At 39.6% G+C, this 16,620-nt stretch overlaps 2 protein-coding genes across 2 annotated transcripts; both read right to left on the reverse strand.

Moving 5' to 3' along the window:
• Positions 1–1,726: 1,726 nt before the first annotated feature.
• On the reverse strand, positions 1,727–13,597 carry LOC135673470 (C-terminal binding protein AN-like). Its single transcript, XM_065182463.1, has 7 exons — positions 12,917–13,597; positions 10,981–11,149; positions 10,688–10,818; positions 6,815–7,609; positions 6,660–6,707; positions 3,807–3,923; positions 1,727–1,967 (listed from the first exon to the last, which is right to left on the reverse strand). Exons 1-7 carry the CDS (start codon positions 13,514–13,516, stop codon positions 1,896–1,898), a joined length of 1,932 nt encoding a protein of 643 aa, XP_065038535.1. The 5' UTR covers positions 13,517–13,597; the 3' UTR covers positions 1,727–1,895.
• A 1,167-nt stretch (positions 13,598–14,764) lies between these two features.
• On the reverse strand, positions 14,765–16,074 carry LOC135674939 (transcription repressor OFP8-like). The gene has a single exon (XM_065185204.1). The coding sequence runs from the start codon at positions 15,745–15,747 to the stop codon at positions 15,088–15,090; it is 660 nt and encodes a 219-aa protein (XP_065041276.1). The 5' UTR covers positions 15,748–16,074; the 3' UTR covers positions 14,765–15,087.
• Positions 16,075–16,620: the final 546 nt, after the last annotated feature.

Genomic DNA, 16,620 nt, shown 5'->3' on the forward strand with positions numbered 1-16,620 from the left:
CTTTGACTACCCCAAAAGCTTCAAGTCTAAGACCCGACGATATATAATAACTCGCAACTACTTGTGAGCTAGCTTGAAGGGAGCTAGAGGTTTGAGATATGACCATGACCAAGTACCTCACTGAGGTATGGAGTCTAACTCATAGCTTCTCCCGACTCAATGTGTTACAGGTCCTTTGTGCAGAAAACGCCCAAGCTGATGCACTTGTCAAATTAGCTTCTACTCGAGCTTTGGGAGAGGGTTGGCCATTGGTTGAGATGCTGCCGACCCAAACCATTAAAGTGTGCGATGTGTCTGCAATCGAGGAGGAATCGAGCTGGATGGACAAGATCTTGCACTACAAAACAGACAGGACACTCCCAACTAACCCTAGAGTGATATGAAGAGTGAAGCATCATCAAGCATGATATTGTATACTCAACAACCATTTGTATTTTAGATCCTTCAGCCAATCATTCCTCTGAAGCTTGACACCCTAAGAGGGTGAGAGGGCGCTCGTCGAGTTGCATGAAGAAATTTACAGGGAGCACATAAGTAGGCAAACTCTTGCATTCAAAGTGCTTCGGCAAGAGTTCTACTAGCCAAGGTTGTGCAAGGATGTAATAGCCTATGCTTGGATACAACACCAACCAGTGGTCCCTTTGAGTTCAATCGATTGCGCATTACCCTTCTCCTAGTGGAGTATGGATCTCCTAGGATATTTTCCCCCTACCTCGGAATAATTGAGGTTCCTTATTATGGGAATAGACTATTTCACAGAATGGGTTAAGGCCAAGAAAACGCAACCCACGTTAAGAGAAATCTGTTACGATGAAAATACGGGTCGAAATGTACTCAAGATGAAATGTGTGAATTAGGAAAACTTGACCCACACCAAGAAAAGTTCATCACAACGGAAGCACAGGATGAAATATACTTGAGGCACGAGTCGAAAAAACCTGACCCATGCTAAAACAAATTCGCCCGACCAAGGTGTGTCCTTTTAACATCATGAAAGGATAGGTTGGCAAGAGACTTAGCAAATAAATAAAATATTACACTCCGAGCCCCCTAACAAGAACCCCAAAGTCACCTTGTAAGGAAAAAGATCGTGAAAGCTACCATGTAAGGAAAAAGATCAAGGTCACCTTGCCCATTTGCCCGTATGGACAAAAGTCTGAGACAGACCCTTCGGGGCTATCTCTCCCCTATCGACCACATGAACAAAACACTTTGAGAAGAATATTAAAACAATTACATATTGTTCCTTCCAAAGCCAAAGAAAAAAGATAATCCCCGATGCTATATTGAGTGGCTCTCTTCTTAAAAAAAACCCATACCTACTAAGTCGTCAGTGACTAACTTACGTCAAAAGGATTGAATCAAAAAACTTCTCCCGACATCGATCTTAGGATAAGCGATGTCTTGAGAACTCAATGCTTCCACCTTGGAGCCACTTCGGATACTCCTGCACCTTTAAATTTGAACCATGTCTAGTTGACTTAGACGTCAACGACGATTTCCCCCAACATGCGATATAGTCATCGCCCCTCGAGTCTAGGAGGTATCTCCAGACTTCATGCATAGCGAGGAGTGAACCAGAGGTATGATCACGTAGCACAAGATGATGCTCCAGTTGAATATCTTTAAGCAAAATGAATGGTGATGAAATGTAGGTGCCAAAACAAATCCGTCAACATGCAAAATTATAAAGCAATCAGTGGAGTTGGAACTGGCACAATTAAGACACTCGGAAAGCTTTAGTGCATGATTAGGTGCAAGGAAACTTGATACAAACTGGGGATATGAATTCCACGCACAAGATCATTCAAAATTGCTTCCAAGTAAACAAACAGAACAAACCAAAAATAAGGATCAGTGGTTTCACTTAATGCGATTCCCACAAGGAGAAAGCATTAATCGAGCCATCTAGTAATACCATCTTCATTCAGCACTGCAATAATCTCGATGCTTACATCCAAGACAGCCTGCATAACGCAAAAACAGTCAAGTCTCACTAAATGATACAACACAGTGTTAACTATTCAAAAAGATGCAACATGGGCCTGCCATTTGCCAAAGATACTATTAGGCCACTGACAAAGCCAGTATCATTCCATCCACCTTATTAGATAAAACTTGCAGTGATTAGCTCATCGCTCATGAAGCTCGATACCCTAATTTTTTTATGAACAAAATATATAAAATGTTCTTGGCTCTGGCATCATCATATTTGTGTACCAGTGTCATGCATATGGTCAAAGCTTAAACACCAGAAAATTTGTTCCACCAGCAATTCCCATGGTAGAACCATATTTATAGCTGACATGCAATTGACAAGCTTGCACAATTGCATCTATCATCCATAATAAAACTTCATTCAAAGATGTAGAAGATCTATTGAATTAGGTTTTTAGGTGTGGTTGAAGTCCAATTTCAATTGGATCCAACCCATGTAGGGTTCTAGGATGTAGAAGATCTTCAGAATTTCGTTTTTGGGTGCCTGTTAACGGCCAACTTCAATTGGATCCAACACAGTTAGGCTGTGGGTCCAATGGGATAAAAACTAATTTGGCTAACATTATATAATCTAATCTGCCCTGTGCAGGTCCTCAACATATGCAAGTCAATTCTTATCAAACTCAAGGTGAACATGCAGACCTATCCTATCACAACCCAACCCAATGGGATTATCTGGCCCTTTAACATGTTGAGTTTGATCCATTAAATCAAATTGTATAGGCCCAAGGACACCTATCACATCGTTAGAAGCAAGTCTTTACTTGCTCCCAATGTGGGATTACATTCTAGGGTATTTCAATCTCCTCTCAACAATTAGACATCCTCATCAAGAGAACCAACAAACAGAACAGTATCATATCCTAACATTCCTTTTGCTTCGTCTACAGGTAATCCTTTACTATTCAAGCCCCTCACCATACCTAAATATCAAACTGGATCAAATACTAATTGTTGCAAGCAAACCTGATGGAATAACAAACTTGTTCCATAATACATAAGCCCACCCATCCAGGACTAAGCTCTACTCTCAATGCAGGACTAAATTCTGAGGTGTTATATTTTCCCCTAAACTCTGTGATGTCACATATTCAGTAAGCACAGTAGCATTAACATTATGCAAGGCTGATAGGAAAATGCAGGAAAAGCAATGCCACCATAATAATGGATCACAGAGGAAGAGAGACATATAGGAGGCAGAACGTTTAAATTGTAGCATGCTTTTAGATGTAGAGAAGTTATAGACTAGGACTTGGTTTAATTGTCGCTTGCCGTGATGAATAAATAACATATTACTTTCAGACAACGCATGAACATTTATAAGAAAGCAACCATCTGAAACTTTTGTATACAACATCATGGATATCTTTCTAAATTCTAAAAAATGGACATGAATCAGAAACCTCTTCAATTGTTACAAAACATCACATGAAAAATAGTTGGTTGTACATTGCTGTCTAAGGCCATGATTACACAAAATAGCATTTGAATTTAGATATCATTAGCATCAATCTAATGCAGTTCAGACAAGAAAAATCATGCAAATTATAGACAACTTTCAAATTGCTCTAGGTGCCTTAGATGAGTCCTAATTATAGATCCAGGCATGCTTCTGAAATATTGAAAGCATGTTTAATTATCGTCTAATACTGAGCACAGTTTATAGCATCAGACCTATTAAAAAATCATTGCAAAAATATTGATCCAGTCCATTTGCACTTTACCTAAGCTGCAGTAGACTCTATGCAGTTTTCTGGCCAAAAGTGGGGTTTAACTCTCATTTTAAAGGAAAAGAAATAATTACATACCAATGGATTTCTGCAATTGACAAACTTGCATTGTTCCAGAACTGAACCTTCCAGCATCCAGCTCTCCCGCACATCGAAACTATGACTTGCAAATATGAATTCCATTTTTCTGTTAATCTAATAACACAGGATACATAAGGTTAAACCTAGCAATAAGCAAAGTAAAGCAAAGGGACAAGCACGGCCAGCATAACAAATATACTAGAAAAACTGACTTAATAAGATATGGGACAAAGAAAAATTAGCAATCATAATTTTTCATAGGAGAAATCACAAAATTCAGCAGTATTAACATATAGATCATTTTCATGAGAATGAAGCTAAAATTAACTTGATTAAATTAACGTATAGGTATATGATTTATAACCTGTTTCAACTTTATTAAATCAGTTCTTTTTTTATTTATAACTTAATCACGAACTTAAATCAGCACAACTGGCTAAAATTACCTAAACTCCCTAAGATTTGAAAAATCTGAGACCCTAAATGAAAGTATCAATAAAATGATTGCACCAAAATGGCTGACCAAGAGTACTGACACTGATAACAGAGTACAAAATGTAAAGTTAGTTGCTCCAACAAGATATGAATGACTTATTGAATTGTATAAACTATAAAAAGAATGTGGAAAAGAAAATGAGTATGGAATTAATGTTCTTGAAAAGACATTTATTTAGGCCCTAGTTGATTGCAGATCAAAGGAAGGATATAATAAAGAAAAAAACACAACGGGAGGATATAATAAAACACAAAAATTCAGAGAAATTATTTTTAAGTTAGATGATGAACTAATTCCGATGAGGGAGAGAGGCATTGGACCGTCCTTTTGATTATCTTAAGTGAGAAGTTGATCAACAAGTCTCCTAACATGGTGGCTTCAAGAACATTAGATTTTCAATAGTTTGATATTTAGATATTAGATGGTACTATTTAGGTTTGGAGAAATATATGACAAAAAATTAGAAAGATCTTAAAACTCACTCCAAGTCCTCCGAATTCACATGAAGGGAAAATCAGGGCCTCACACCATTGGTGGAAAGAAACGTTTCATTCATTCAGATCTTATTACAATCCCTTTGTCCTTTATATAGTCCCCAAGTGCTAATAATAATAATAATAACAACAACAACAACAACATATCAAGACTAATCAAATAAATTATATTTTTTCTAGGAAAGATAAATTTCTATATTCATCTTGACAAATAATCTTTTAAAAGTATTCCATTTTGATAGCTAACTGATATTTTTCCTCTTTTTTCTTCATTAACTAACTTCTCTTCTTCTTGATTAATTTAGGATATAACAAATGTAGAGATGTTGTCATGTGGTGACATGTAAGATTTCCAGTGAACCCTTTATAATACTAAAATTCTTCCATAGTCATAGAATAAGAATTAAATCAAAATTATAAAATATTAGCCAAATCCTGAGTCCATCAATTCTAGGGATTCAGGATGATCCTACTTCTTTCCTCGTCTAGTATAGCCCTGGAAAGTGTCTCCACTAGCATCAACTCTCCACAGCTTCAAGGCATTCATCTCTAATGAATGGATGATGTTGTAGTGTGTCAGATTAATGCCATTCCGCTAAATGCATCAGCAGCTTTGTTCTCATCGCTAAGTTGGTGCGTAAGGATGAAGCTATACTCTTGATGAAATCCAACCTACTGAATATGTTGTGGCCTTAGTTTTCTTTGAGACCGAGATATTGCAAGGCCTTGTGATCAGAATATAGAATAAATTCTTTTGGCAACGAGTAATGTGGTCAATACCTTAATGTTTGTACGACTCCTAAAACTCATTGTTGTAGGTGAATTTATTTAATTGGGCTTCATTTAACTTCTCACTTAAAAAGGTAATGGGGTGACACTTTAGGTTGTGCTATTTCAAAAATAATGCAAAGACAAATAAAGAAAAACTTCATTTAAAAAGAGCACCCAGAAGACTTGAGATTAATTTTGAATCCAATGACATCTTGGTTATCGGTGATGGTATCATTGTGTTCCTAATAGGTTAAGAGCTACTCAATTACCTCTACTTTTCACTTCATGTATCATTTCCTCTCTATCTAACACAGAGTGAACAATAAACATTACAACAAAAAACTAGTAGTAAATGATAAATACAAGAATTGCACTAAACAACAAATGCAATAACAATGTCTTAAATATTGTTACAATGGTCATAGTATATGTCCTTTGTTTTTCACTCCATCTAGACTAATTCTGCTTCCACTCATTCCCTTTCTTTCCATTTTTAGTGGCTGCCAAACTTGCTGGAACTTGCCAAAATCAGTCAACACTAACTGAATTTGATTAATTCAAGTGATTATGACGAATTTCTAACTATAACACTGAGAAATCTACAACAAGAAGTATATTGCACCAGTTACTCTGGCAGTACCGTCCTGATGCAGGGCATTATAGAATATTACTACAGCATCACAGGTACTGTAGAAATTACTGTAGCTGATCCACTATCTTCATTTGATTGGCAGATAGATGTAGTATAATGCCCTGAGACGATCCATTGGGAGATATATGTAGTATGGAAAGGTGTCCATAACCTTCCCCCCCGGACCTACCCCCCAACCTAGAGTAGCTAGGTGCGGAAGTAAATACTATAGAATTAAGTTCAATCCTTGTTCATACATGGGTTTCTCTGGTACGAAATGAGCCACTTCAAATAGGTTCATTGCCCCGGCCCAGAATACGATTAATACTATAGAATTAAGTTGGAACATTTGAACCATTAGTTATAGTATACTATAAAAATAGTGTATTGATGATTGCAATATCCAATAATGCCACTAGTTCTCTATGATATACTAAAAACAAGGTAAACATTCTAACCTGCAACAGTTTACCCCCAGCAGCAAAAGATCGCAATCCGAGTATGTCCTGGATAAATAGCAGTAGAGAAGCTGAGTTCTATTCTATATCCAGAAGGGAAAAAGTTAATACATAGATGAATTAAAAGAACAATGTTAAACATTTCCAGAAACTACCTTGCTTTTAAAAGCAACAACAAACTGCGCAGCAGGATCCCTTTTTGTTACATTGGTGACTGTATCAAGGAACCAACCACCTCCAGGAACCCTTTGTCTAGCCACATGAAATCCTGAATTACCTCTTGCATGCAAGGCTACAATGAATCCATCTTTCAGCCGATCAGGTGATTTACTGTTAAGCTCTGTGCTTAATGCCACTTGCTTCCCTGATTTTGTTTCCATCATTGGTTCAAAAAGGCACATTTGCTTACTTTTTGGATCCTCGGGAGAAGCAAATCTAGAACTGGAACTTAGTAATTGATCCCTGCCACTTACGGCAGTATCATCACCACGATGCGAATTATAATTAGTATCACTTTCAACTGCTGAAAAATCATCTGATTTCTGCTGGGATCTACGTCGAGCAGGTCTCTTCTTACCTTTCCTACCAGATCTACTGCACCTCCCTTCAGATCTAGATCCAGTGTTTTGAGATATACCTGAACCTTGGGATTCCTTGAATTGTTGGATACCTTTTGTCTTAGTATACTCTGAACTCAAATGGCTCTCATCTGTCTGTTGCTCACAATCTTGAACCTGAAAAGGACTTTCTTTTACTCGTTTCTCTGACTGCACATCTTCGTAACCAGCTTCGCTCATGTCATCCTCATCAGAAACAGCAATTTCTGGTACAACTCCTTCAAAGATGAAAGATTGCAATATTGTGATTGCTTTTTCTCTTATTTCCATCCACACTTCTTCACTGTAATCTGCACTTCGAGGAAGAATCAACACGTTTGGCATCTCCCTTACCTGAAATCAGTCAATATATTGTGCTAGTAATTTCTCACCAGAAAACTGATATCCACCTCATCAGTTAGACTCTCGAATTGGAAAAATTACAACAGAAATGAAAGAAAGGGAGGAGTTAGGGTGTCAAGCAATAGGCTTACAGCCCACTACAGTTGAGTACCAATAACCTCCACACTTCCACATCAACCTATTCACACCCTGCCCCAGCCAGCATCAGTGTAGGACCACTGATCTCACTTTCCTGCCATCTCCTCACACCTGCCATCTATTAGTTGCTCATTATTGCCAAAAATACACCCAAAACCATCTACCAAAAGAAAAAACTCATGTTCTTTAATATATTAATTGCAGCTAGTTATTGACAACTTTAATCTGTTTCTAGTGGAATTTCTAGCTCATTCACCAGCTAGCCTTTCACTTTTAATTTGCTATGTTTGCATTTATTTGTTGATGAGATCATATTGTCGTCCATATACCTACCATTAGTACAAATCTTGGGGCCCTCCATAATTGGTTGTTTGCTAAAACACAGTGCCTAAAGTACTTTTAGAAAATTACATTCTGATATTCAAATCCATTTTCATCTGAGTTCTCCAATTATTTAACCATGAAAAACATGCAAAAAAAAGTTTACATATTGAGATTTTAAGAAATTGCAACTGTGATATCAATTTCTCATCTTTCAACTCTTCTCATCAGTGATGGTTATGAGAATGGCAAGTTGGAAACCATATCAGCAGTATAGTGGAAATGGTGATGGCACTAATGGACTATGATAATAGTGGCAGAAATGGTATGGCAATGGTATTGCTGATGAAGGCAGCTGTTGTAATGGAGTCATAGAAGTAGTGGTAACAATAGAGATTGCAGTGGTGGCAGCAGCAATAGCGATTGCAACAATGATGGAGGTGATAGTGATGGAGACCCTTCATGTATTGCCTTTGGAGTCTTGACTCCATTACATGCCATGATGTGAATACCGTCATGGAATATGAGATAAAACTCAGTGAAATCAAAATAGGACAAACTCGAGTATATGCTAGGAATCATTGTAACTCAGAGAAAAGATATTTAAGACTCGAATAATCCAAATATGGTTGACAGATTATTATCAAGTTAGCTCTGGTCACCCATCAGAAACCCTCTATAGCTGCAACCTAGACAAAAAATAGATTAGACTCAACCATTCCAAATATGATTGATGGAATTTGATCAAATTAGCATTTGGTCACACATAGGAAACCCTCTGTGGCTGTGGAGGAAATGAAAAGTAGGTGGAGGAGATGAAGAGAAAGAGAAAAACCTTCACCTTACCGCCACTACTGTCCTGTTGCTACAAATGCCCACTGCTGCAAGGTTACAACCCATGGTTCTTCAATGAGAAAAAAAAAAGGGGGGGAGTGTGAGAGAGAGATGTATTTTTATCAGAGAGGAAATCTGCCTCACTGGATTCAATAATTTTGGTTATCCGAATGTGATCCTCTACCATACTGCCATCCTATTGTCTGCTGAAAAGAAGAAAGAAAAGCGAAAATAAGAAACAAGAAAAATAAAGAAAAGAGGAAATGAAAGAAGAGGAGAAAATTAGATTAAAAAAAGAAAAATAAAAGAGAGAGAAATAAAATGAAATATTGAAGATAGTGTTAACATTTAAAGTCAACAAATTAACTAAAAAAATATTTAAATCAAAATAAAAAATATTAAAATATCATAATTATTTTCAACAACAACAAAAACGTAAGTCTCAACTAAATATCATAATTATTGTAAATGAATTAAAATATGTATCTTTAACTTTTTAACCTAGAAATGATCCATCCTAAATCTGAACCCTCTCAAGTGATAGTGATGGTGGTGGTGCAAAGGCAGCAAAGAATTGCAATGATAGCAATAACGAATGACCACGACTAGCAGTGGCAATGAAGGTGATGGTGATAGAAATGAGTGGTACAACAAAGCAAGGTTTTAGATATTGATTGAATATCGTATATTTATTGGTCGGACCAAGTGCCAAATATCAAAACATGTAGTTTGATATATATATATATATATATATACCATTCGTTTTTATTATTGTATTCAATAAATCTATGCACCCAATATACTTAATTTTACCAGCTCAATATGATACCTGAACTTGCATTGGACTAAAAATCTTACCACTGAGTATAGTAAAGAATAAACTTTTTGAAAAATTACCAAAACCTATTCAAAATCAGAATACTACAGTTTATGATCTTGCTACATAATTTTCAACTTTCCTCTAAAACGTTGTGGAAAGCTGAAATTTTTTCTGACTAAATCTATAAATGCGCCCGTAATATCACTGACATTTCAGCTCACATAATTGCCTCAATATATATATATATATATATATATATATATATATATATATATATATATATATATATATTGCAAGATTGTTGCACCAACTCGAGATCTGATCTATTTCTTTTAACATCAAAGAACCTAATTTTACAGCAAAACACCAAGATACCATGTCAAATTTGTGCTTACACTTATCCTAAAATTCTAACCTATCAGCCAATAGACAATGATACCACATGGTTGAACTAGCTTTCATGCAACATAGGAGCCATGTTCTAGCATTTAAATTCCTATCATGTAAATATAAGATGCCACCAACAAAAACGTTCAAGAGTGGAACAAAAATATCAACTCCTCAGGCACAAGACATCATACATTTTTCTGAAGTTGCAAACCAACCAATCAGTTGAGCACTCAACCCACACAACAAAAAATGAGAGAAACATTACATAGAGTGAAAAGTTAAAAACTCTACTATGAAAAAGATACAATGAGCCATCCTCATCTGGAGTGTATTGTGAAAGATGGTTTGATGTAAGCTAACAAATTTACGATTAAATAATAACAGCTCTAAGGCATAATAGAATTCAATAATAAACAAGAAGCTATACTAAGTAGGTACAATAAAATCTGAAGCTAATCACTGGAAGATACTGTTTTAGTATTCATACCAAGTCAAAAAATTTCTTCAGACCTAAATGCCCTCATGAAATGAGAAAACAATTCATACCCTAAGTGTAATGTTCATACCCATGCTTCCATCCACTGTGGCCCTTCAACACCATCTAATGCACAGCCAGCTATAGTACCATCAATCAAGAGCTGCTTTAGTGCACAATCATCTATTAGTTGACTGCTACCCGTGTTCACTACGAATGCCCCTGTGAAAGCAAATCCCTTTCCTTGAATAAAAAATATTACAAAATGCTACAATATCATTCAAATTACTCCTACTAAATTAAAGGAAGAGATCTGCAAACAACCCCAGAAACCAGCATCATGACAGGAGGAAATGAGAGAAGCATAAAGAATATCACATTTACCTGGCTTTATGTGCTGCAAGCATTCTGCATTTAGAATATGCATGGTATCATCTGATAGCGAGCAATGAAGTGAAACAAGATCACTTGCCGCCAACAGATCATTGAGAGTGTCCATTCTTCGAGCAGCAGCAGGGAATGCAATTGAAGACCGTCTGGATTTTCCATTCACCTATATAAATGTATAACTAAAGATTCAGACAAAGACTCCAGATACTGATTTCAGAAACAAAACCCTCATACAATTCTTAGCAGCAAACTGGAAAAAACATTACTAGTAGTTTAGCTCATATATCTTACCTATGAGGGATCTAGTTTAACTTGCATATACATATATATATATACATATATATATATACATATACATATATATATATACATATACATATATACATATACATATACATATATACATATACATATATATATATACATATACATATATATATATATATATACATATATATATATATACATATATATATATATATACAGCAATTTACAATATGAAAATGGAGACATATAGAATGAACTATAAACAATGGTCAATTGCTACATCAATCTAGTAACAAGTTGAATTAGCAAATAAAATAATCCTTATCGAACCTGCTATCTGTTCCATTTTGAACAGCCGATTCCCTCAGGCAAAAGATACTAATGAAGCCATCCTAGTTTATGATCACCATGGCAGAATCTTTCTAGAAAACAATGCACAAATGTCACGGACAAACTTCGAAACAGGATGTTTGATGTAATGCTTATGTATGTCCGTGTCTTTTGGCATGTTCATGCCTTGTACAGCATGTAGAGGGGCGGCCGAAGGCTTGATAGTCCCATTTTAGTTGGGTTGGTGGCCTCTTTAGACTTGTAAATAAAGATTATGTCATGTGGACACGTGCGAGAGATTTTCGGTCTGTAATGGATCATTTTACCCTTTGTTGTGCCACTGTTCAGAGCTTGTAAAGTCTGTTTGTAATTTGCATTGTCTATGAAGTGTTTTTCGGAGATATTTGCTTGTGGATCCCGATTGAGGCGTTCTCTCTAACCCGTTCTCTCTTTTGGTGGTCCTAAGGGACAATGGGAGGCTTCGGGGAGGCTGACCTTTGCGGACGGACACGCAAGGGTGCCGCACGACTTAGGCAAAACCAGCTAAGTCCGTGACACAAAGGCATGTAATCTCAAAGATTGGAATTCAAGTGCAATCAAACACAAACAAGATACTTTTATAACAATATGGCATATCTCTGCTTATTTTCAAACACGGGAAATATTTCTCAGCTTGACTGCAGATGATCATCACTTATTACAGCTGATTTATTGTGCTTATTGAGAGCAATAAAATGTATTAATAATATTCTAGCATGAGCTTGAAATATGTATTTTGATACATAAAAAGGCTAGTTAAAAGGTACAGAGGAAGCCTAGTCAGAGAACAAATGACCCATGCCTTAGATTGATGAGGTACTCTTTTCACCAGTAACAATGCCAAACTTATATTTCTGCAGTCCAGATTCTTCTTTTCCTATTCATTCACCTAAAATCCAAAACAAGAAAACCACACCCATAAAAGGAATGAAAACATAAAAAAGGAAAGGGAACCCTCAAAACTGGGCTTCTTCTGGATAGAGAAGCAACAATATCTACTTGAACGTCCAATTATTCTGACTTGTTTCCAAGAACTATTGCCATTTGCCCTCTTTTCCTTTTGTATTGGTAATAAACTACACGTTCCAGAATCCTGCATAACAAAACCGACAACTAGATCCTTTGCTATATTACCAATATTTTGTCAGATAAAGAAATATTTCGTCAAAGGGCACAAGGAAATCCTATCACCGGCTAGGGGAGATTAGCAAAATGACAGCTTTATATAAGAAAAGTGACATTGGGAAAATAATTAATTACTAAATCGCAAGACAATCAAAATTAGTCTTGGTACCTCGTGATGGAGATCAAAGTAGAGGACGCTCATCTTGAAGGCCAGGCTCCTAGTGGCCAAGCACCGGGCAGAGGCGGACCTCCCAATGATCCCAAGAACGAGGCCGCGGCATCGGCGCATCCCCCGGCACAGTGGCTGGATGGATCCAAGCCAGCCGGAGGCGGCAGAAGACGAGGAGGAATGGCGGGAGAGGAGGTGGGTTCGCCGCAGGAGGCCGAGGAAGAGGGCCATGACGGTGTCGGCAACCTCCTCCGCGCGGTTGGCGTCGACGTGGACGAGGCGGAGGCCGAGGTCGGCGGCGAGGGCGGAGTCGACGGCGCGGTCCGGAGAGCCGAGGCAGAGGATGAGCTGCCACGGGCGGAGGCGGCGCTGGGCGGCGCGGGGAAGCAGGGCGAGGGAGTGGATGAGGACGGCGGTGGCAGACTCGATCCGGCCACTGGAGAGGCCGGGGAGGCCGACGTACTCCACGGCAGCAGCGCCGGCGAGGGCCTCCCGCTCCAGGGACGGGTCCTCGAGGCAGTTGAGGGAGACCACCAGCGGGAGCTCCGCCGCCATCCGATTCGGATCCGACGGCGATCGGCCCGCGGCCCGGTGGTGCATTCTGTTTCTCTCTCTCTCTCTCTCTCTCTCTCTCTCTCTCTCTCGATCTCTAGATCTCTTCTCCGCTCCATCTACTCATGTACTGCATCTAATAAATGGAGTAAACACCGCCGGCTATTAATGTGGGCCGTTGATTTTTCCATCCATGGTTCATCGTCACTTGAGGCCCGTTTGCTTTCCAGAAACGTGAAACCAAATTACGGCCTTCTCCTTGGCCTTTCGATCTAGAGAGGATCAAATTACACCCATCAAACTTGTTCGTGAAAACGGAGAAATCGATTTTGATGGGTTTTCAATTGGTTCTTCAGCGGCGTGGGGAGGGAGGGGAAGACATCGACGGGGGAACTGCCAGGGAAGGACAGCTGAAGGAGAGTCACGGGTGGATCAGAAGTGGGCTCGACCCAGCAGAAGAACAACGAATGGATCGATTCGCTTAACGCCTGTCTGTGTGGTGGTACTACTGCAGTCAACGGATTGGGTTACGTTCAAGTGAGTGCAAACGATCTGGATGGATAGCTGAGCCAATTTTAGACTCAGGTTTAGATTCGAAGACGATGAAAGGTTGCTCGAACATTCTTCAACTAAATTTGGACGTTTAAACGGTTAGGAAAGGACCCAAAATATGTTTTGACATTCTCTCTTACGAGCAAGTAGGTTCGAAATTGAACCTAAGGGATCAAAAGTTTCGACAAGAATAAAACAGAATTCTGTGCCAACATACACGTAGTTCTTTACACGATACAAACCAAAACAACCGATAAAAGGAATGAATTTGATTTCTCAGACATTAATTGTTGATGATTCACATCTATTGAATCTAAAGTGACAGATCCTTCCAATTATGTTACACTGGTATACTCTCACGAACTCTTTTGGCTGTATGTGGATGTAACAGAGAGAACGATGTTTATTTGGCAAATAATAATCGAGAAGCTCGAAATAGTGGATACATCGAAAGACTAATTCATTCATCGGTTCGGACGTGGAGATAGAGAGGAGAATGGAGAGGAAAAACGCAGACACTACTCATTCTTCTGGTTAATTATTATAGGCTGGGTTTCGCTACGATGCAACACTACTCATAGCTCAAATAGCTCTTTAGTTTCCTCTCCGAGACACAACAAATAAAAAGAAGATGACAGTGACATGGAAGGCAGAGGCAGCAGAGTTATGCATGGAGACGTCATTCCAGAGTGCCAACCAGAAGAAAAGGGCTTGCAGACAAACAGAGGCGGTACTGTCACAAGGTTGAACAGTAGCAGAACATTACTTTCAGAAATCATTGCAGCAGTACCGCACTGGATGCTCACTGATGCTACCAACAAAATTTACAGCTACTCCCACGAATCCTCGTGTCCTTTCTTCGCAACCAAATTCACGGGGTTAGACCACCCACGCTCCCTCCACCTCGACCACTAGCGTACTTTAATGGAATACGGCAGTCTCATCTTTCGAGTTTTGGTGGCTGAGATGTGGATTTACCACTAACAAGAAGTAATCAACACTAAGATCATTCATCGAAGAACAGAGATGATGGATAACAGTGATTAGACGCGCAGTGGTTCTGCTTGTTAGAGGTTCCGACGAACGGCGGCAAGTATGCCGTAGTTGTCGTGGCCGGTGAATACTTCTTCCCATATCTCGGCAAATGCTCGGAGGATGGTATCATGGTGGCGAGGTGAGTTGAGGGCAAGGAAGCGGCGGAGCAGCTCCCGTAGCTCCTCGCCGTCCACGATCTCCTTCTCGACGATCATCTGTAGCATCGATCTCCTGAACTCCCCCAACGGGTCTTCCGTCTCCTTCACCACCGCCACGCTCTCCTCCACTCTCCGTCCTCCAGCTCCTTCGCTGCCGCTCCGCTGATGCCATCTCTTCCTCTCCTCTTCTTTGTCATCGGTGGGTCGGGCAGTGCATCGTCCCCACGACATGACATCCTGCTCCAGCTCGTTGAGCTGGCGCAGGAGACCAGAGAAGCTCGGCGTGCTGGCGGAGCTCCCCAGCTTCGCCTCCTCCTCCCAGTAGGAGGAGGTGGAGGGGGAGGTCAAGGTCATGGTGTCCGCAGACGACAGCTCCCTGGCCCTCCGCGTCGTCAGTGTCCGTGTCGTGGATTTCATGTCGGAGCTCGACGACTGCGACGCAGACACCGACACCGATTTGGAGTCCTTGCAGCCGCAGCGGATGCCCACGAAGGAGCTGCTTCTCCTCTTCTGCGTGCTACTCGTACTCATCATCCTTCTGGTAGCTAGCGATCTCTTCCGATGAACGCGTTGCAGTGTAGGGGGTATTTATGCCGGAGGACAACCTCTCTTCTCTCACCCCTGCGTCACTGCCCTGTGGATGTAATCATCTCAGTGGTATTCCTTCCTCTCATTTGGAAAAATGGTCCCTCCTCAAAGTGTGGTGTTGACATGATGATTTGCTCAGGACATACCGGACGTGTCCGGTTCATGTTTGGTCTGCACACGTACTTAAATGACCGGGAAATGATCAGACCATGGACAACTCGAGGGGAAGGTTTGATGGTTCCTTGGACTCCTCTTCTACACGTTTCTCTAAATATACCCTCTTCGGATTGCTAATTCCGCTTACTGCACGAAGATTTAATTTATGAGAAGGAATAAAGTCTGCAGGGAGAACACTGAAAGGCGAGTATGTAGACGATGAACAACGTGCCACAACAAGATAGAGAATTATCTGATCCAAATTAACTACTCGAGAGCAGTCAAAAAAGGCCGCTTCACTTAGAGAATAAATATGCATTGCGTTGGCTAAAGCAGAAGCTTTGCATAGAAAAACCTGCAATCGAGTATGATGGTTTGCTTGAATCATTATTGATGGAGAGGTGTACGAAATCTAATAATGTTGATCGCATGGGCGATGCTACCTTACAAATCAGCTTTTCAGAATGCACTTGATGAAATGTGCCAACTAGCCAGCCAATGTATCAGAGCGAGATGCTCCTGAAAGGGCAGCATGACAAGTACTCAGGCTCGCTTGCTGCTACAACATGTTCGTGATGTCCTGACAAGAACAGTTGGATTCTCAAGTTGAAATCCTATCTTTGAACACCTCTCACATTGCGGAGATATAGTTCAGATTTATGC

This window comes from Musa acuminata, chromosome BXJ1-5 (genome assembly GCF_036884655.1).
Source record: "Musa acuminata AAA Group cultivar baxijiao chromosome BXJ1-5, Cavendish_Baxijiao_AAA, whole genome shotgun sequence".
Taxonomy (NCBI): Eukaryota; Viridiplantae; Streptophyta; class Magnoliopsida; order Zingiberales; family Musaceae; genus Musa; species Musa acuminata.